Source organism: Apteryx rowi, unplaced genomic scaffold, assembly GCF_003343035.1.
Source record: "Apteryx rowi isolate R43461 unplaced genomic scaffold, aptRow1 scaffold_209, whole genome shotgun sequence".
Lineage (NCBI taxonomy): Eukaryota > Metazoa > Chordata > Aves > Apterygiformes > Apterygidae > Apteryx > Apteryx rowi.
The window spans coordinates 1,327,826-1,349,937 of record NW_020448408.1 but is presented as its reverse complement, the minus strand read 5'-3'; the positions used below and the strand labels follow the sequence as shown (position 1 = coordinate 1,349,937).

At 35.6% G+C, this 22,112-nt stretch overlaps 1 protein-coding gene across 6 annotated transcripts in view; it reads left to right on the top strand.

Moving 5' to 3' along the window:
* UGGT2 (UDP-glucose glycoprotein glucosyltransferase 2) overlaps positions 1–22,112 on the top strand; it is a 107,094-nt gene that overhangs the window by 32,608 nt on the left and 52,374 nt on the right. For all 6 annotated transcript variants that reach the window (XM_026064081.1, XM_026064086.1, XM_026064084.1 and 3 more), the window contains 9 exons: positions 5,864–5,955; positions 8,318–8,468; positions 9,571–9,690; positions 12,695–12,780; positions 17,710–17,845; positions 19,291–19,422; positions 20,658–20,822; positions 21,268–21,391; positions 21,476–21,574. In XM_026064081.1, the coding sequence (XP_025919866.1) occupies positions 5,864–5,955; positions 8,318–8,468; positions 9,571–9,690; positions 12,695–12,780; positions 17,710–17,845; positions 19,291–19,422; positions 20,658–20,822; positions 21,268–21,391; positions 21,476–21,574 (1,105 nt within the window). The remainder of the gene's footprint in view (positions 1–5,863; positions 5,956–8,317; positions 8,469–9,570; positions 9,691–12,694; positions 12,781–17,709; positions 17,846–19,290; positions 19,423–20,657; positions 20,823–21,267; positions 21,392–21,475; positions 21,575–22,112) is intronic.

Below are 22,112 nucleotides of genomic sequence, written 5' to 3'. Positions count from 1 at the left end.
TGTGTTTGATTGCTTTATAAACTCTCCATTACCTTCTGAGTTACTTTGGCATTTCACAGTACGCTTTGAAGCAGACTGGCAAATGTACTGTAGTATCAAAATTACTGAATCTTTGGGACAGCGTGAGTGAAGATCTGCTCTCTCTTGTAGCCACATCAAAACCCCCTCTGCCTTTTTGTAATAATTTACTTCATCAGGAGGTGGAAGCTATGCTGTCATTGAGTACTCTAGATCCGGTTCTAATGCACCCAAGTGGCGGACATGTCTACAGTGGCTGTTTCCTGTCAAAGAGGAAGGATAGTGAGCAATTTCATAAACTGATTTTGATAAACTTGAATTTTTACATGCAAGTTAAGTTCTGAGTGTTAACATTCACCAGCATTCTCCTGATTTTTAGAAGGACTGGTTTGTGACTTGATCTTCAGAGTATGTATTTTCATATAGTATTAAGACTGAACCCTAGTGAAGGGATGTATTTCTTACTTAAGGCACTCTTGTGCTTTTGCAACTTGTCCGTATATCATTTTGCTTTGCATCCATTCAGGTCTGTTCCTCTGTTTTGCCAAGACCAATGTCTCCAGGGGAATGCCTTTCCAGTTTCTTCCACCTTCCAAAACAGTGAAAGTAGACAGCGTCCCTCTTGGGTTGCACAGCCCAGTGATGCAGCCTTCTTGTAGACGCTGTCATTTCCAGTGCAGCTAAAATTTCACATTAATGTGTTAGAGCTCTCCACCGTGTGAAATTAATTTAAGGCTTGCTGGTCTTGAGAATGCATGCCCAAATAGTGAGAGACTCAAGTGTTATGTACCTACAAAAGGTTATGCAAACAATTGTGTAAGTTCTTTTGTCAATAGATGATTGCATATAGGACTGGTGACAATAGGATTCATTAATCACAGCAGTTCATCTTCTTGGGTCCTTCAGCTTTCTTGTGAACAAGGTGTCAGGACTGTGTGTTTGATTCTTCAGTATGAGATGCACTCCAGTGTTTTAATAAAGTATGACAAGTGGACTCAATGTTGTGGAAACCTCTTGCTTCTTACACTAGGGCTAAATGCCATAGTTTTTGCTCAAGAGAGCAAATCAGTGTCTTCAGCCCTCTTCATTGCTTTCTGGATCCAGCTAAAATACGCATTTTCCTGTATCTCTTTTTTGCTACGGTGGCTATAGTCAGGATAAAGCAAAACAAAGTCTCGATGATCCTGATTTCTCCAGAGTGTCTGAGTGTTAATATCAGGACCTTATTTGTTCCTTGATGAGGTCTTCGCAATGTTTAGCTCTAATTTCAGCTTTTTTTTTCAACATAAAAAACAAAAACTTCTTAAGCAAAAACTCTCTACTCCAAAATACAAACAAATTAGAGGTTTATCTAGAATTAAAATGGCTATGTTTACTAAAAATGAGAATCACTTGGACAAAGGAAGTAATATTTAGTTTGAGATGAAGACACTTGCATTTAATAAGATGTAGTCAATGGACAACAAAAACAATAGCTCGCTCTACAGTTGTCATGTGGGGCTTGACTGAGTTGCCTAAACCTGACTTCAGCTGTCATTTGAGATGCTGCAGAGTATCCAAGGTATCTGCACAGACCTGGCAGAGGTGGTCGTTCCCTTCTGCCTGGCCTCCACTTTCCAGTCCCAGAAGCCTTATCTTGAGACATCTCAAATGACATTGGATATCAGTGTGACTGGTCAGCTCAATCACTTTCTTAACTCCATAGATTATACTGAGTACGTTGACTGTACCAGAATCTTAGGCACCTATCACACTAAACGTAGGTCTTGCACTAAGTCTTGTCTGAGACTAAAGGCCCTTAGCTAAAAGCTAAACTCTGTTTAATAAGAGTAGGGAAACTTCCTGAACACTGCTGCTAGAGCACAGTAAATTGGCATGTGAGTTCATGAACTGCAGCACATCCATCTAGCAGCAGGAGAGATATGATCTTGTACTGGGTGTAACTGAATGATTTCCACTCAAGATAATGAAAGTTGAATAGGAAGTGTAATAGGAGAACATAAAGGTATTAAAAGTTGAAAGGCACGTTATGATTTAGATGTAGTGAGTTGATATCTAACTAAGAAATAGACAAAGAACTGCTATTGATAAAAGGAAAACAAAAATCCCATTAAACACAACTCATAACTTCTGGTGTAGTAATTTGCTGACAGTTTAGCAAGAAAATACTAAGTATTATCAACATCAAATTCTAGTCTTGGATGCCTAAATACTCCTTCCATCAAAGTAGTTACGGCAAATGAGTCCTCTTCTGAACAACCAAATGCCTAGTATCAAAATTACATAACGAGTCCCAACTGTGATTCAGCCAGTGGCTGATACTTTTATCTTTGTTTTTGCATTTAGTTTAGTCAGTGTGAGTTTTTGCATGACCAAAATTAGCCAGCTGCAGTCTTACACAGTAGTTCTGTTTATCTGAGTATCTGGGCTTGTAGGAATGAACACTAAGCTTTCAGTAACAGTACAAGAACTATTATCGCAAGTGCTGATTTCAGTGCTTCAAGGAGAAGACCTGTTCTAGCTCCTTGGCCTTTCACACAAGCCCTGATGGGTTCCAGCCCTTCCGACTGCAATCTTTCTTATAATTGTTGTTCAGTCCCCAAGTCCAGTGCCATTAAGGGGGAATTTTGTGTGTTCACTGCCCTTTGTGGCACAATCGTGGTGTTAAAACTGCAGTTGGAGTTATATTTGCTAACTAGATGAGAGTTTCAGTTATACCTTGAATGTGGGGTGCTTCTATGCACAGTGCAGATGTCTCACCACTGTGTCATGAGACTGGCTGTTTTCTTTTGTCCTTTCTGCCCTTGTCATTTGTGTTCCTGAATCAAACCTTGTGTAGGAAAAATGACCAGGCATTCCAGCTGCTGCAAGGCCACTTGGCATTTTTAGGCAGCCTGAAGTTGCACTGAATTTTGACAGCTTGTAAGAGATGTATGGAATGACATCTCAGGAGTGTTGCAGGTCATTACGAAGATTTGTCAGCTAAGGTTTGGGTAGACACAGTATGTCCTACATTGCTTTTTTATACCCTGGTATGTGGCCTTGTTTTTTTTCTTTTTTGGTCTTGCTTGCTATTACTCTGATCAGTGTGAAGTGCTTTATTGGAGCCGCTACCTAAGAAGTGAGTGTTCTAAAATTTGATTGCCAGAGGTGGAGGAATCCTTAGTATCTCCATAAGCCTTTTCATACTCAAGTCTTCATTTATTCTTAAAGTCAGACCTCTTCCTGTGATTTGAATGTTTTGCAGTTTTGGCCTTTCCAGCTTTCTGGGAAGTAACTGCAGGACAATGTTTTCAACCTTTCATCCTTTTCATCTGTTAGCTTTAAGTTGTACGAAAGTCAGTCTTGAAGAAAAGCCAGTCTCTAAGTAAAGGCTTTATAAGCTTTATTGAAATAAGGGTCTTTATTCATTCTCCTGAGTAAACTGTATGGTTTTTAATGTGATTATTGAGAGTTTCTCACCTTTCCCTTCTTAAGTCCTGTAGCATAGGCCCTAACTGTACATATCCTCATGGTGATATCTTGAGTAAATTCTGTATGAAAGTGTGGTAGGAAAAATGTAAGTGTAAAATACCAGCTACTTCCTCCAGTTTTTGTTTTCATGGTTGCATAAGGTTTAACAAATGTAAGTGTAAAGTCCTGCACCTAGGCTGGAGTAATCCCAAGCAGCGGTAGTTATAAAGGTGGAAGTCCTCCATCTTCTGTCCCAAGTTTTGGGACGTATACCAAAAATCATTTCCTGACTTTAGATGGATATATAATTTGGAGTAAAGTGAGTTTTATAAATCACAAAAGTAACTGAATGATCTTTATCCTTTTTCTTCATTGGGACACAAGAAAGCTACTGCCATGTATTTATGTTACTCGTTTTCAGAAGGCCTGCTGCCTTCCATTTCTTAGCTGTCTACTAGAACAATTTTCATGAAAGATAATAACTACCTAACTAACTTCAAAGAATAATATTTTTTTTGTTTTAAAAAAGACTATCTGATCACTTATTAGCAATAGTGAGAAGGCTGCAATCCCCCCAGATCCACCATATTCTTCATTTTATATCAGAGTCTGAAAATACAGTTACAACTACAAAGACAATAGAAGTAATCAACAACTGGGTTCAATATCCTCCATTCCTTTCATCTTCAGGATTTGTCAGTGTTAGCATATTTAAATACTATTAAAACAAGCTCAAATAATTATTATTTAGTCTTTCGTAAATCTACAAAGAAAAGCTGTGAAAGCTCTACAAAGTTGGGACTGCACAATTAAAATGATAAAGGCAGGAAATGAAGAGTTCTCAGTAATGGGTACTTGGAGGCATTGTAGCAATTTCTAAAGCTATTTTTCAAGTAACAGGGTAGGTTTTAGACTCATAAAAGTTGCTTTTGTGTTAGGCTCAAGCTTATCACAGCTGCATTTTTCCTTCATAAACAGCCTTTTCTTTCATATGCTGATTTTAGGTGCCATTACATATTTCCATTCTACACTGGTTGATGAAAATGTTTAGACAGACTAACGAATACGGTACCTTTTCAATGAATGATTGGTAATATGCACTCATGTTAGATTTCAAGGAGCTTGAAGTGAACTGTTGTCTCATTTATGCCGGGGTTGCCATTTAATGCCACAATCTTTAAGTTTACTGACATGGTATTCACTTATATTTAACTGTATGAATAACTGCGCTACTTTAAAGGGATAGTATCACTTTCAATGTTTTTCTGTTTTTTCTCTCTTTTTGTTCAGTGACAGTCTCATAAGTGGAGTAATATACACAGCCTGAGTTGTCAGTTGCTTGCCTTAAGCGTGTTTTTGTTCATAGGCAACAAGTGGGAGCAAAATGGAAAAAGAAATCTTTCTCAGCTGTTCTTTTTTCCTGCATAGTTTTGGTGCTTTCCCATCCCYGCTGGGAGTTTAGGTGAGATCCTGGAAACCTGGCCGCTCCTCACGGTGCGAGTGGGGAGCAAGTACTGCTGTTGCTCCTGTTGCTTATCTTAGCCCTATCTACAGCCACTGTAGATAGTTTGAACAGTGTGGTGCCTCGCTGGTCCCTGAAAAAAGCGATGAGGCCTGCTTTCTTTTATTTCTCCAACTGATATCCATCCAAAGTTGGATGACCCCTGCTGTTCTCAGAAAGAAGCACCTCGCTCACAAACTACTTTCTTCCTCTTGTGTTTGTTTATTTTATTGTGAATTTCTTTTTTCTACTTTATCAAGCAAGCATATGCTGTTCCTTTCTGACCTGGCTTTTTTCCAAAGTTCCTCTTATAGATGAGGTTGTGTGCTTCTAGTCTGTTTTTCTTCCCTCCCATCAACAATTGCTACTGCATATTTTTGGACCTATGAAAGATTTTTAAGATATTAAGAAAGCTATCTTCCTGTGAAGGACTCATGGTCATGTATGGGGTCTCCTTTGTCCCTCATTTGGAAGTGAATGAATTTGTAGGAGGAATGTTCTAGGGGTAATTTTTCAAAAACTTAAGAGACGTATTTATATATTTGTGTGTATTTTCCCTTTCAGTTGGCAGACACTGAAAATGTGTCATGATCTATACATTATGCAGGTAGAGACACTGTAGGCTATTTTTGAGTGTTTATACAACTTTTTTCATTTGTATTAAGCCTTGAAAGTTTGTAAAATAGCATTTATAAAAGTACACTTTTAATATTTTACCTATTTTACACTATTTAATATTTTAATATTTTATTCAGGAAAAAGAAAATATTATATTGAAGAGAATTCATGTATCTGTTTTGTAGAAAAATTACTTAAAGTTCTATGTGTATAGACATGTATGTTAGTGTTGATATGTATCTAGGTAAGCTAGCAATACTTTTTCTTTTTAAGCATTTTTATGAAATACTTGGACTCCAACCTGGAGAAGCACGCTTATTTCTAAATGGACTTCATATTGACATGGATTTTCATGATCCATTTAGGTAAGGATACATTTTGTTTGAAAATTACAGAATTACTGATACTACAGGAAGAGTTGTGCTCATGGTGATAGATAATCTCATCTGTTGTATTTTTGGGGCCAGCAAGTACTCCAGTATAGGGAATATTGGTTTACAGTGGTTTTACTTTGAATATGAACATTAAATAAGTAATATAAAATAGTACTTTCTCTTGGAATATCTATTTTATGTTTCATTTACTATTTTAAACTTACCATGTAAAATTAATTTGCAGATGGAAAGAATCTGGCTTGTGTATGTTAAAGATGGGAAAAGCACTTTAAAAAAATAAAGTGCCTACACATCTTTGTTTCTTAAAAATGACAAAAAATTTTTAGGCATCACGTTTAGACATTCTGGATTATTTTTGGCTTGCTCGTGAGTCTGTGTCTGACCATTTTTTAAAAGGAGTCCTTTTGCTAAGATCTGATATGCTTTTTTATTGTAAAAGATCATTTTCTGGTTTATGTAATTATAGTGTACAGTATCTTTTACATGAAGAATCCGAGTTTTCATCTTCTAGAGAAGTGATTAGAAAGGGTCCTTGGAAGGGGCCTCTTGGAAGAATTTTCTTTTAAATCAGTAGTTCCACAGAAAGATGATCGCAACTTTTTTTTTTTTTTTTTTTTTTTTAAGCACATTGAAATAAATCGTTTTTGCCTTAGGTACTTTCCATGTATTATCTATGGGAACAAGTGCCTCTTTTATGCAAGTGCTCTGTAAATTTTAGACATTTTACCTTGTATTCTCCTGTATGTTGTCAACAGCAGGACCAATACGACTACTTCAGTTTCCTCTTTGGTGGCCTGTAGTCTCTCAGTATATCTGCCAGTGCTAAGACTGAAGTTTTTTTTCACATTCCTATAATTTGTCAAAGGTTCTACAGATCTTTTTCTTTTTTTAAAAACATCCAAAACTTCTTCACTTGTCCATTATGGAGATTCTTAAACTTTCTTGCCTTTGGCATTTATAGTTACATTTTTTACTTAAATGTTTCTCAATATGTTGAATATACACAGTGCTTTGCTTGCTGTCTTAAAATCATACTTCGGAGCTTGATTTTTCTTCAGGTTCTCTGTGTGTGTGTCTTTGTGTAAAGATGTGTTCAGTTGTAAATCATGTAAGTGAATGTGTAATGTTTTTCTCAAAATAAGCATTGCATAATATTTAGAAATGTGAGATGTTTAGGGTGACTTACAAATTTTTCATAATTGAATGCATTTAGGTTGACTTCAAACACATGACTATGTATTTATCTGAATTGCCTAGAGAGCTGTGGCCCCCTCTATAGTTAGTGGACAGAGGGTAGGCACCTTGAGAGATACATGCAAGCTATTTAAAATATAAATTGCTCTGGAGTCACCACAATTATATTGACTACAGGTTTTAATGAAACCTTGAAGGACTGTGTTTCTAATTTTAGTCGCGGGTGGCCAAGTTTTAAGTGAGATGAATTGAAGCATTGATGTGTATCTATAACATAAATAAAAGTATTTGAAACAGGTACATTTTTAGCTCAAATTTGGATATTTGCATTTCTTATGTTGCCAAAATTCTCACAGTGACTTAACTCTTGCTAGAAGAATGTCCTTCAGCCTTGTGCTGCAACACAAATCAGCCAGAGTTTTGAGATGGAGCAACTTGCATCTTTTCTTTATAATGAGCATCCCAAATATTAAAAAGGATTTTTAATGCTAATGCTAGGTTTGATTTGAATATAATGTAGAAGTCTGTGTCCTGGCATGTGACTCCTTTCCTTCGGGTTTGTTTCCATTCTCATATTGAATTTTCAGAGAGCAGCAAATCTTACATAGTGCAACTGGGGTTGCTGGGAAGCAGTTTTCTTTACATCATCTTAGAGATATAGCTCTGTGTTTCCTCCCTGCTCTTTTCAGAGTTCTTGCAGTCACTGCCATGATGCAGACTTGCTCCTTGTCTGTCTCCGTCATTCGCTGCCTGCCCCTCTGCCCGCTCGAGAAGCTTCCTCTTAGGGAAGGAGCAGCCTCCCCCTCTTCTGGGGTTCTGCCTCAGCCGGGACAATACAAACAAGCAGCCTTCCACTCTGCTGTCCAGCCACAGCTTATTAAAGATGGATGATGTTTCTTTATATACAAGAAATGTGAATAAAGTGTTGTATAATCTGTTACAGTGTTTTTTTGAAATAAGTTAAAGATATATAGGTGTTGGGCTATTAATTAATTTTGTTTTAAACATTGGATTGCAGGAGAATTTTAAAATTATTTATAACACTAAAAATAATCCTCACATTAAGTCTTCTGAAATACTTTTTATGTCATGTTAACATTTATATGTAGATGCTATGCATTTTGTCTCCCTGAAAAAGTATCTTAGAGACTCTTAAACTGGAAGGAAAAGTGATGCATGGTCTTCATGAACTTGGAATCAAAGAGGAGATCCTGAGTAAATTTATGAGATTGCATATACATTCTGCAGATGACAGCTATGCACTAGATATTCGTCACTCTTCGATAATAGTGAGTCATTAAACAATTAGTTTTAAATGTTACATATTTGATTTGCTATGTATGAGAGAGTCTACCCTTTTTGGTAGTGTGTTTTCTGTTTTGCAGGAGTTTCCTTTGCAATAATAGACATAAAAGCCTGAGATATCAATAAGCAGTGTAAAATACTTTAGAAGATGGTATCTCTTTGACATGGAGGATGTTTAAAAGAAAAGAGGAATGTATCTGTTTTTAAGAGTAGTTGCACAATTGCAGAACTATCTAAGAATTTGGCTTTATAGCAATTAATTTAGCTGCACACTATCTTTGTATTATGCAAGACTGCTAAATGTAGTTTACAAGTAAGACAGTTAATTGTAACTTAAATGTCTTGTCTCTAATTGTCCAATGATTCGACCTACTTGGGAATGGGTCCGATATGTTTGTACTGCTTCTTTTCCTCATCTTTCAAACTTTATACAGTTTCTATTACAAATGCTATATGTAAATGAAAAAGGCATAAAATATAAATTATTTTTCACCTGATAGAACCATATTTCACTCTTTTGTTTACTAACTATAGACAGGCTTGCACAGAAAAAAATATAAGAACAGTCCACAGTAATAAATGATAATATGAAGTAAAACGGAAAAAGGAATACTCATAATACTGTATTTTTATAGAGAGGCATATACAAATTGGCAGTAATTGGCCATATACTAATTATTTAGGTATTTTGATACATGTTAAGTGCACTCTGAGTGATAGATAAATATTTTATTTTTCTTACAAGATAGTTATGATATGCTACTTACATATCTGATATATGTGTGATATGTTGTTATTACAACTTTTATACTGTAAAAGTAGTTGCCAGACTTGGGAAATGCTTTTATTTGCATTTCCTTTTCCATCCTAAATTAGTTTTATTATATACTGTAAATAAAAAAAGAAAGTTCAAAAAGAAAAAAAATACTCATTTTAGAGGCTATTTTCTGTTACGCATTCAAAAAGAAGATAGATCATTTTACTCTTTTGAGGTTGTGTGCTTTAAAATAACTTTATTTATACATATATATTTTACTCATTGTTTAATGTTATGTGTTTTTTAAATGACTGGCCTTTCTGTTTTAGTGGGTTAATAATATAGAAAAAGATCACAGCTATAGCACATGGCCTGCAAGCTATCAGGAGTTGCTTAAGCCAGCATTTCCCGGAGTTATACAGCAGATTAGGCGCAATTTGTATAATTTGGTAAGTCTGGAAAACTTAATTATTTGCATAGTATATGTATTAATGTATGAACAGACAGTTTATCAAAAATGCACATGCTATATTCACTCTTAGATAGGCTAGAATTTCATGTATTATATTTGGGTCTGCTAATAGTAGTGAAATTTTTTTGGTTAGTAAGTCGTATATAATTATTAGCCTGATTTCCAGAAGTGTTGTTTCCATCTTTTAACTAATAACTGTAACAGACCTATATTTGGTAAAGTGTTTTATTTCTATAAAATGTTCCTAGTATTAATGTTAAATTTTCCATTCTATAAAAAGAACTTCTTGGTACTTTTTTTCTAATTAGGATGAATATACATATGCTTCATTAATATATCATATTTTTCCGTATAATTGGCCATGTAACAAAAGGATAATAATAGACAAAAACAGTGGAAGCATTCAATACTACATAATCAAATTAAATACTTCAAAATGCATAAGGGTGAGAGGGCAAAAGTGAAGTTGACATGGAGACCCTGAGACTGGAAGTTCACAAACCTTTGATCATAACAGTTGAATATTCTTTATAGCAATAAGAAACTATTTTTACAGGTGCTTGATTTCTCAGGACAATTAACTCATGAACATCAAACTCAGATTTATTATTTGAGAAATTTTTTATTTTAGATGCTGCCATAATAAGGGCTGTTTTAATTCCTTATCTCTTTCTCGGGTTTCAAGATCTGAAAGCAAGCTGTTAAGCTTCTGTATTAATACTAGTCTAATGTATTAATACTAGGCAAAATATATTTATATATATATATTGCCTAGTGTACACACACACACAGTATGTATGTATATATATTGCCGTGTGTGTATATATTTATACTTTAAATTAGCCTCTTGATTTATTGAAATCCTTGATAGAGTCACCATTATGATGTGTGAAGTAACGCTGTGAGTAACAAGAAGATGGAAATTTTGCACCAGCAGGCCACCAACTTTTAGAGGAAAGCAGGAATGTGTGGCCCATTTTAAGACTATTTTAGAACACTGCCAGTTTTATGGAAGATTCACCACCGACTTGGGTTTCCATTTCAAGGAACGAGATTGCTTTTATGCATCACTGAAGAATGCCAGTTGGAGATGTAAAATAATGAAAGGTCTGCTTTTGCTGCCCTGCCATATAGTTTAGGAGATGCAAACAATGCATAGGTTCAGCACTGAAGAGTATATAGGAAGGTCAGTTATTCCAGCCTATAGGGAAAAAAATCTTGTGAAATTCTTCTGATTTGTGGGATAACATTCTCACACTCCTTAACCTCTCTGCCAGGGAAATGGTGGAAATAAGGTTCAAAATGCAATATTGATAGAGTTTGACAGAGGAATGTGAACTCTCGTATCTCTTTGAGTAAAGGGGAAAATGAATCATGAGCTACTTCCACATGATGAATAAAGCACCACTGAGCTTATTTGCAATTTTTGATGAATGCCAGCATCCAGTCAGTGTTTATCTGGGAAAAATGTGAAATACAGTTTGTGTAAAAACTACACAGCAAGAATATTATTCTGGGGAATGGGAGGAAGCTCTGCTTGCGCGACTTTAATATTCACTCCCTTGTTCATTATAGTAATACATACTTTGACCTGTATGACAACACAAACTTTTTTTCCAGAGACATTTTCTACGTTCACTGCAGAGAATAGTGTATACTCACTGATCGGAAAAATACTAAGTATTTCATTTTCTCCTCCCTATTTACTTCATGACTTTCTGCCTTATATACTATATGATATCTAACTTGGGCTCAGGTTAGAATGACTTGTTTTGTCAGGAGCTTTTCTGTTCCTTTCCATGCTACATATAGCACACAACTAGCAATGAGGTAGTAGGTGATCATAACCATCCTTATTTTAGAGCTGGTGAACTGAGGTACAGCGAGATGAAGCTGAAAACACACACTGATTATGAATGTCTTGTAGCCTAATTTTTCCTCTGTGTGTAGCATTTGGTATCACCTAATAAGCTAAGGAAACAGCTGGTACTGATTTAATTTGAAAATTTATTTGCAAAAAGTAATCATATGAAGTTTAGTACAAAAATTTAGTGATACAAAAAGACAACAAAAGTTCAAACAATATGTAATAAAAATGTACATGTTTATAATGAAATATAAGACTGTGTAATATGGGGTGGTTTGCATTTGTATTTACAGTTAAATACTGATATTGATGTATCAGATAACTATATTGTAAAAACCTACAACAAAAGCATTTATCCATTACTGGGAGGGGTGGGTCCAAATTTTTTAAGTTCTTCTGCTACATTTCAACTACTGCGCCATAGTCATGGTAAATTCTAAATTGATTTGCAGTGCAAAGCTGAATAAATAAAGTACTAATGTCATAATTAGATCTGCCTAAGTATAATTTACCCATGCTAACTGATCCTAGTTTTAGATTCTGTGCATGTCTGAAAGATCTGATCTTACACTTCAAGCTACAGTAAATTAAACAATGATTACAAAAATATTCAAGACAAGAAGAAAGAATTCTTTCCCAATACTCTATTTTTATTAAAGTTTTAAGTCATTAATATATTCAGTTGTGTTTATTTTAGTTTGGTTTTCATGTCAGAAGAGAGTTAGTTCCAGGAAATAATAGAAAATTAGTATTACATCCCTTTTTAATTATATATTAATTTTATTACTAAAATAATAACATATTAGTACAAAGTTGTTCAAAAGAAAATAGTGTTATCACTGTCGGTTTAAAATTTTTTGAGCAGTTAAATCCCGTTGTTCAGCCTTTGGCCCAAATTCATGAATTCTGAAGTTGTTTTCATTTACAATCTTAATATTTTTCTATGATGAATGTTCTAGGACCTTGAAAATGGTTGGGATGCACAGCTCCTTTGGAAATTTCTGTTCTTATCTTAGATTTGAAAAAAAGTAGATAAAGTTATCATGATCTGAAAAAAGTAGAAAACAGGCATCAGGAATAAATATTGGCTGTATAATACTTTTTCTCTTATTAGGTACTTTTTATTGATCCCATCCAAGAAGATACAAATGATTATATGAAACTGACAGAATTATTCTCTCATCATAATGTACCACTTCGGTAAGGAAAAACTATAGCCTTAAATGAAAGTTGCTTTACTTTTCCTTCTTCATCCTCTGTTCTGCGAGGCAAAGATGTGAACTCAAATGGAGTTTTTGCATTTGTCCAGAGAAAACATTCTGACGAGCCACATTGATCAGCTACTTGTGTTAAGCTTACTAGAGTATTCAGTATTCTTGAGCAAATAGGTTGCAAGGGTTATTATGCCTGGGTGCGTGGGGAATGAACTGAAAACATGTTGTAAGAGATTAGTTTCTCAAATATTCCCACTGGATGACCATGTGAAGTTACATTCTAAACAAAATATTCTGGAAGCATGCAGGTAATTAGTATAATGTAATTTGACGGTGTTTTTGATTTTAGTTCTTCAAACTAAGTTTGCTTTACAGCATTTTATTGGGCTATAAATACTTAAAGACCAAAGCATGATGAACCTCACTAGGTTCTGGATTTCTAAAAATTAGTCATCTGAGTTTGAACTAGTCATCTTAGGAGAGAAATAGGCACTTCTGAAGAAGAATCCAATCAGTCTTAGAGAGACTATTTTAAGAGAAAATGAAAGAAAATAAGGGTATTCAACCGAGATCAAAAATTAGTGAGATGAATCCCACTTTGAATATTTAAAATCTCTCCTTGAAATGCTTTTTTTTCTCCAGGGTTTTAAATTTTGAGTTTCCTTTAAAATTTTACTATTTCTGATCATAGTTTTTCTTTGTTTTTTATCATTCAATGACAGAGAAGTAATGGAGGACAAATATTACTTATGTGTGTAGTTTATCACTGTTGTTTTTGCTGGAATGTGTGGGAGGCATAACTGCTTCAGTCCTTCAGGAGAGTGTGCTATAGATCCTAAGAGCAACCAGATTGGATCAGGCTAACGGTCCATTTAGGTGAATCAGTCTGCAACAGAGGCCAAAAGGAGCTGCCTAGCTAAGAGTATAAGAACAGGGCAAGTAGGTACTTCGCCTGAGTGTTTTCCAAATCTTCGGGCATTTGGAGATCAAAGAATTCCAGACCTGGATGTGATTTCTGAGTATTTAATAACTCTCAATGGATTTGTCATCCAGGAACTTTTCTGGTTTGCCCTTGAATTTATGTAAAGTTTTAGCATCCACAGTATCCTTTGCCAAGGTTTTTCACAGTCTAGCTGTGTGTTGTATGAAGAACTTCTTCCTTTGTTTGTTCTGAGCCAGACTTTCAATGGCTTTATTTACTGCTTCCATAGTTCTTAAAATTGAAAAAGATGCTGAAGAGTCTCTCTCAAGCTCTCAATGTCAATCATTATTTTATAGAGCTCTACCATATTCTCCTGCAGTCATTTCTTTCTATAAGTTGCATATATATATATGTATGTATGTATACATAATTATTCTTTAGCTGTTCTAAATATTCTTTCATTGTCTTTRTTGTCCTTCTCTGAACTTTCTTAGTTTTTATATAACCTCTTTGAGATGAGGACACCAGAACTGTACACAGTATTCAAGATGTGGGCAAATGATCRGTCTATGCTGTTGCATAGTTTTTCATTTTATTGCCTGTTCCTACTGTACCAGATGAAACAAGACTTTAGGAAAAGATATGAGAGATTTCATTTCAATCATTCCAAACTATCTGATGTGCAGTGACTATCCAAATGAAAAGCTGACTTTTTAAATCATTGAAGTCATTAAATATTGCTTACAAATATGGAGATCTTCTGAAATGCGTACTCAGTGTTGTGGATTAGTATCTCATGTTCTTGTAGCGTCTATAATGGGGCTGTGTGCTCTGTGGAAATATTTCCAAGATGCGCAGTGGTATGTATAGTCAGCTTTTAGTCACTGTGATACTCCTTTAGATGTCACACTCAGAAAGACTGTGATTCCTCTGTTCTGGCTTATAATTCACCTCTTTTTGATAGCTGGCATCATTTTCAAGCTTTTAACTGATAGCTGCATATAGAACATTATCCTGTGCTGAGATAGTCATGAATAGGCAGCAGCTTTTTCAGCTGTATTTAATAGATGGATGTGATTGTATAAGTCAGCACGTTACTGAGTGGTTTTGCTTGCAGTTTGGCAGCCAGAGGGATCCCTGCCTGTAGATTTACTAACACGTAAATGTAGAGGAGGCTGAAGAGGAAAATGAGAACAAAGTTGGATAGCTGCTTCAGTAGGGATTTTTCATGGAACGCATTTTTTTTGTGCACTGCTGGTTTTGTCTTGAGAGAAGTGACAGCTAGTGATAGAGGATTTTGCTGCAGACCTAGTATGACTAGGAGTAGCTGCAGATATTCAGGATGATTCAAGGACAATTTCAGGAACTCTGCATGAAGTTGATCCCTGAGCTCTTGCAGCAGCAGCATGTTTATATAAACTCAGAGTTTCTGATTCATAAAAACATCTGTTTATGGCCATCTTTTTTCCATTCCTCTCTCTCAGGCTTAATGTTGGAGTGCAGGGGACGAGGTCTGTATTGTTAATAAAATGTGTTAATACCAAATAATGGAAGGCTTGCAAGTCGTTAGAAGGATACTGATGGCTTTACCATCACAAAATTCAGGGTGACTGGCAGAATCCACCTTCCTATTCTTTGTCCTTAATACAGACAACTGTGTTCATAAACAGGTATTTCTCTTTGTGGGAGTCTGTATATTCTAACTACAGATGTACACGTGATCTGTCACTTGAGCCTGGGAATTCTTCCTTTGAAATTTCCACAGAGGGCTCTTGCTTCTCCTCTCCTATTGCTTGTGACATGTCATGCAAGATGGAGTTTGTCTACTCTCTTTCCTTTTTCCAGTGACAGAAACTGACCTAGTGTTATTCTCGTCTGGGTGAATTTCTCAGTCCCAGAAATCCCTCAAGAGAAGGATCATTTTGTCCTTTTACTATAACAGCAACGATGCAGGGCTGACTTATGATGATCAGAAGTCCTTGCAAGCAGTGTACTAGAGACCAGAAGGATCTTTAAGTGTTCTTCTCAACAAGGAGTATAGACTCGAACATCTTCAGTTTTCACTCTTATGGGTCTGTGAAGGACTGTGCTTTAATCATTGTACCACTTCAACATTTGCAGTGCTGTTTGACCAGATTGTCTCATTGCTCAAAGCTTTTGATCTCTGGAGAAACAAGTTCTTCACATCAGTATCTTGGATTTTTGAACTTTCTGGAATGTGTGCCAAACGTTTCAGTGACATCTTCATGAGTTGCATTTGCAAATAATGATGTTCAGTTCAATCCTAATGTATTATATAGACAAACAAGTGGCTGTTAGGTTTGAATTTCCGCTGATATTGTAGAAGACCAAAGCTCTGTTACAATTCATCCTTTATGGATAGTACATCCCCATCAATCCATCCAGTTTTGTTCCCCAAACAGTATCAAAATACCACCTCCACTAGGAGTTTTGTGTGTGGTTTTTTTTTTCCTCTTGAGCCTCATGTTTTAAAGGCTAATCTGTATTTCACATACTTGATGCCAGTGCTCATTCTTGATATTTTCTAAGATCCAGTTTTTGCTGGAAATTTCTCAGCTTATTAATTTCTGGCAGGTTCAGTGGCTTGACTCTTCCCATACAATGACTTTTGAAATAAACAGTGGGCTATATTAAGACTTGCTAAGAAACATTCTGATGGATGGACCAGCCCTGCAGTGGTCAGTGTGCATTATATCTGAACCCAAGTTACTTCAGTGGCAATGCTAAAAAGTGTCTTGATTTCAAATCTTAACCATGCAGCAGGCTGTCACAACTTTACCAAACATGCTCTCTAGAGCTCTGAAAGTCAACACAGTGGTTAGTAGAGGGGGTCGTCAGTCGTTCTGCAATGCATTAGACTCTTCCCCACGTGAATAGTTGGTGCACAGTAACTACACCAAATGAAGTTGTCAATAATTAAAAGGTTTATGTGGATTTACTTAAAAGAAAGGAAAGTTATTAACCAATGGTTATTATATTTTAGGTAGTTGTTTCTGTAGTTGAGAACTAATTGAAATGATGGTAGGCAGACTCAGCCATCATGTGCCGCTTGTGAATTAGGAAGAAGGAAGAGAAGAGAGTAGACAGTCTAAAATACTGTAGGAGAAAGCCATCTAATCTCAAATGAGGCACAAATATATTCATAGTTAAAATGTATATATGAGCTTCACGTCTTTAAGAATACCAGGTCCTGGTAAGTCAGCTTACCTCCCCTGTTGTGTTGCAGGACCTATTTCAGTTTGCCAGTGTGATACATTTACCAACATGAGGAATATTGGTATTGAATGCTAAAAGTTAGCATTGCTAGGATTTTCAAATACCCTGATTTATTTTCCTCCGATGCAAATGTAGAGGACTGTTATAAGTCTGTTAAAGTTGATATGACTGGAGGATGAATGGGAATGTATGGGTAGGGAAGCTCCAGAAGAGGGGGGAAAAAAAAAGGCAAGAAAGGGCTAATAAGTATGGCATTTGTTGATGACAGCTAGGTCATAAAGACTCAAGCATGTTTACATGCTCAGGACGACGAGATCAGAGAAAATAAATGACAGGCTGTGCCCAGGCTAAAACAAAGACTCAAGCCATCAAGAGATTATGCCAGGAACATAAAGAATAGGATCACAGTCTTCAGACACTCAGATACAGACGCAAAGGGCAGTGAGTAAACCCTAACAACTCACAGAGATCCTAATTACTATCAGCTTTAAAGGGTATAAAAAAGCATATCCAAAGCCAGCGCATAGTCAGTATCCTAAGCATCATCTAGAAGATCTGATGAGGACTGGATAGCTGGCATCCCTTGTCCTCAGTGTCACCACAGGAAGTCATGACAAGCACCACCTACATAAAGGGGTCTTGATGTCTACTTGCTGGACTGATTACTTGAATGTAAACACCTTGTTCTGCTATGTGGTTAATGACTAAGTATGAAATTGGTTTTAAAATGTATGGTTTCTTTTTGTTTGTTTGTAGAATTGGATTTGTTTTCATTTTAAGTACACAAGAAGAAATTGATGGAAATGAAGATGCTGGAGTAGCGCTCTGGAGAACTTTTAACTACGTTGCCGAGGAGACTGACACCTCTCAAGCCTTTACTTCTATAATTAATGTTAGTTCTTTGACAAGAAATCTCTTTTTTTTAACTTGTTACTTTTCTATATAGTTACAATTTTGCTGCTATGTATCTACATGATACTTTTGCAGTTACTTTACGTGGAAACAAAGTGTTAAAAAGTATATAGCATTAATTTACTACAGAATGGTTTGCAGAAAGATTTTCCTGCTCCCCAAATCGACTTATTCATGTCTTTTTCCATGTCTGCAGGCTTTCCTCAAGAATGTAAAAAGGTAGATGCATATCTTATAGCTGTTAGTATTTTCTTGTGGAAAAATGATTCTGCATCATTTGTGTTTGTGGTGTGCCTGCCTTTGTATTCTGCATCTCTTGGAATACCAGCATTCCAGAATTGCTTTGGCAATTCTATAAGCTTTGCAAAACCTTGGTTGGTTTGTAGTGTAGGAAGTGGAACAGACTAAGATAAGTTCTTTTTGGTTGTTCTTGAGCTATTCATGGATGTAGAAAACATGGAAATATTCCAGGCTCACAAATTAAAAGGTGAGTCTGGTTTTCTGTATGAGAGAATGTGGGTTCATAGAGATGGGAATTTCAGAGACAGAGATAAGTGGAGGGAAATGAAGTAAGTGTTCTATGTGAAGACTCTGAAAGCAAAATTATATCAGCGAATATGGTATTAATAGACAACATTTTTTTCTAACTTTTGTTTTCTATTACTCTCTTCAGTGCATGGGGGAAGGTCACGAACAAATTCAGAGAGCTTAAGATAAAAGGAATTAGAGTAATTAGGAGTACTTTGAAAGAGAAATAGAAATCCACAGTGTTAAATTCTGGTGCACCTGCAGGACTGTTACCCATAAATAGTCACAAAATACCAAACTACAGTGTGCTCTTTTGAAAATCTTAATGTGTTTGTTTATTTAGGATGTTTCATAATATAAAAGGAGGGGATAATAAATTAAAAGATGGCAAAAAATAGAACCAATAAAACAGGTCTGAGATACTTAGAGCTATAGAGAGAAATGTACTGTATTGTCTTCAATTAAAAAGCTATGGATTGAATAGTTTTATCACTTCAGATTTCTTTTGTATGTTTGAGAGATGAAAGTAATAAAATCTCATGCCATGAGATAAAGCGTTGGTAAGGACTTACCTTATTGTAGGAAAAGGTACTGTTGACTTATTCAGGCTTGGATTCATCCTATGTAGATTCAGATAACTAAGGTTAGGTAGTCTATATTAAGAGTTTAGATTCCTTCTCTGATCAGTGGAGAGAAATAACTTCTGGTAAGTTATTCAGCTCACATTAAGTGTGTTTTCTTTACCACTTTAGATTTAGGCTAAAGTTATAATGGTAGATTAATCAGAGCAGTGCTCTGATGAAAAATTATGCATGTGTATGATGGTGATAATTATTAAAACAATATTAATGTGTGGATGAAAGAGATTTATTTTTTTCTGTTATGTAATTTTTACAGATGTACCATGAAGTGAAAGATGGAAATGTTCTAACGGTAAATCATGTGAAAAATGTTCTTAGACATGAATTCCCCCACGCTGATGTTCAGAGTATATTAGGTGTTCACTCTGAATACGATGAAGGGAGGAAGGTATGTTGAGAGCAAAGTGGTAAGATATATTGCCTACTGCTTTCAGGACTGCAAGTTTTTTCTGATAAGCTTGTCAAAGGGTGTCTCTCACACCAAGAGAGACATTGTTTACCCAGGTGTTCTGGGTGAGGAACAGAAGCCTGTCATCTAGGCAAATCATTATTTCCTTTAATTGTGCTTTCTGGTTATAGTCTACTTTGGGGAAGACAGCTATGGATTTGCATTTAAAGAATGTGGAGAAGAGAAGAGAGTTTTTTTTATCTATAATTGATTATGTAGATAATTTTCTGATAAAATATATAAAAGTTCTGTTTTCCTTCATGTATCTTCAACTATGCCTATCTATAGAATGATGTATATTATGTTCCTTTGAAAGGATTTGTCTGGGCAGCCAAAAAAAAAAGGTGGTGTTTGCCTTGTACTGGTTGCTCTTCTCTGGGTCACATGGAGTCTTCTGGAGAGAAGGGCAGTTTGTATCTGCCTTGGAAAAAACTGAACACACTCAGGGGAGGTAAGCTCCCTATATAGAATATTAAAGGAAGAAAAATAGATTGACACTCAACAAGAGGAAGCCCCATGTACAAGTAGGACTATAAGACTGCAATGAAGAGCAGCAAGGAGACAACATCATAGGCCAATGGAATGACAGAAAGATGGACCTTACTCAGAGATACACAGATATTGCATAGAGTTTGTAGCAATCCAGAAAGTCCAATAGAAAGAAAACAAGGAAAAATGCATAATAGGAAGGGCAGGGAATTGTTTACAATACCTCTTTATTTCTATTTGTCTTACTGAATTTCCTCTGTAACCTGTTCTGCTTCTTGTCAAATAAGCCTTGGCTTCTGAGCATAAAAGCCTTTTGAGTTTTTTGGGGGATACTGTCTTTGGGGAATCTACCTCAAACCATGAGTGTCTCAAGGTCCTTTTCCAACATTATTTGCTTAATATTTTTTGTTACAAATGTTAAGCATAATAAGAGAATACTTATCAGCAAGATGATAAAGCAAAGGTTTAAAAATCTGTATCTAGATCTATACAATTTTTTGTCATTCCATTTTAAGAAATGAGTCCAATATATCCTATCTGGTTTCTGTTCGGTCCGCTGCCCGTAAGAATGGGTGACAGTGAATAGTACTTGGAGATTAGAGTTCATTGTCTCTTGATATTAGATTTATTTCTTGTTTCAGTCTGCCACAGTCTATTTAATCCTGTGATATTTCTGATATGATCAGGCAGGAGCAACCTTTTATAAAAAGACTGGCCTGGGTCCATTGCCTCAAGCTCTGTTTAATGGCGTGCCCTTTAACAGAGAAGAGATGGATGGTACAGAGTTAGAGACAGTTATTCTCCAGAGGATTATTGATGCCACCGGGTTCTTCCAGAGGGCGGTTTTCATGGTATGTTTAACATTTCTAAGTGAATACAAGATGAAATATTTGGCAGTGGATTGTTTGAGTCATGTTTATATTCTGTATTCTTTATAATGAGATGGTTCGAAATTAATTGTATGACAACTGAAATTATATTGTTATGTTAATTTGCAGTCGTGGTTTTGAGACAGTGTATTTCGATTATGCAAGACTTAAGGTTCAGCTAAGCATATACTAATCATTTGGGATTTTTCAGCCAAAAACTGAGAGTATATTGTAGTTGTTCATTGAAAAACATGTATCTAATATTTCGAAATACTATCTGGGTGATATTTATACATTTTTCACCTGAAGTTGTTCAGAACTTGGTGTATATAGAGGCTTTAAGCTCAGTCGAAAGAGTATGTAAATACTTGGCCTTTTTTATCTTGAAACTATAGAATTACAGAATTTGTTTTTTCTCTTAATACAGGGTTTGTTGAATGATCATATAAATGCAATAGATTTCCTTATGGAACAGCAGAATGTAGTTTCCCGTATAAACCCGATCATTCTTGGAGCAGAAAGAAAATACATACATTTCAGATCCACATCTGGTAACTACCTTTCTTGAGTTGACTGTTATTATGATTTTTCCTTTCTTAATTCTTAATTAACATGTTGTGTTTTACATTTTGCAGTTCCTTTTGATGTGCAAGATTTCTCTACTTTCTCCTTTTTGGACTCACAAGACAAGAGTGCTGTAATTTCAGATGACATGAAGTATTTAACAAAAAAAGGTATATTAATTTTGTATATGAGTTGGTATTACAAATAGCTGAAATTTGCCAGTAAAATATCCTAGAATAATATTTACATAGGTATTTGGGATATGTAGCAAATATCCATATTTGTCAATGTCAGTATTTACTGAAAGTTTGTTTCAAAAATGTTACATAGATGTGATTCCTAATCTGTGTTGTTTGCACTGCCTGCAAGTATTTCAGGATTGTGAGCTTGATGAATTAGTTTGAAATTAGTAAAAAGACAGCTCACATATTTACTAAAACAATACCTATAACGACAGATTAAGTAAAACAGCAAGTAATTACGACCAGTTAACAAATTGTTTCCAACTAATAAAAAAACCCTATTTTTGTTAGTCCATTTTTCACTTCTAACAGTGTGATTCAGCTGTAGTTTGTGGACACCTCAGAGAAGTATCTGCATGTGATATAAAAGCCTAAGTTTTCATTATAAGTAGTGGACATCTAATCAATGCAGTCAGTGGGAGCTGGAAAACAATTCAACTGGCTTACATGCAGCTGTATAGATTCT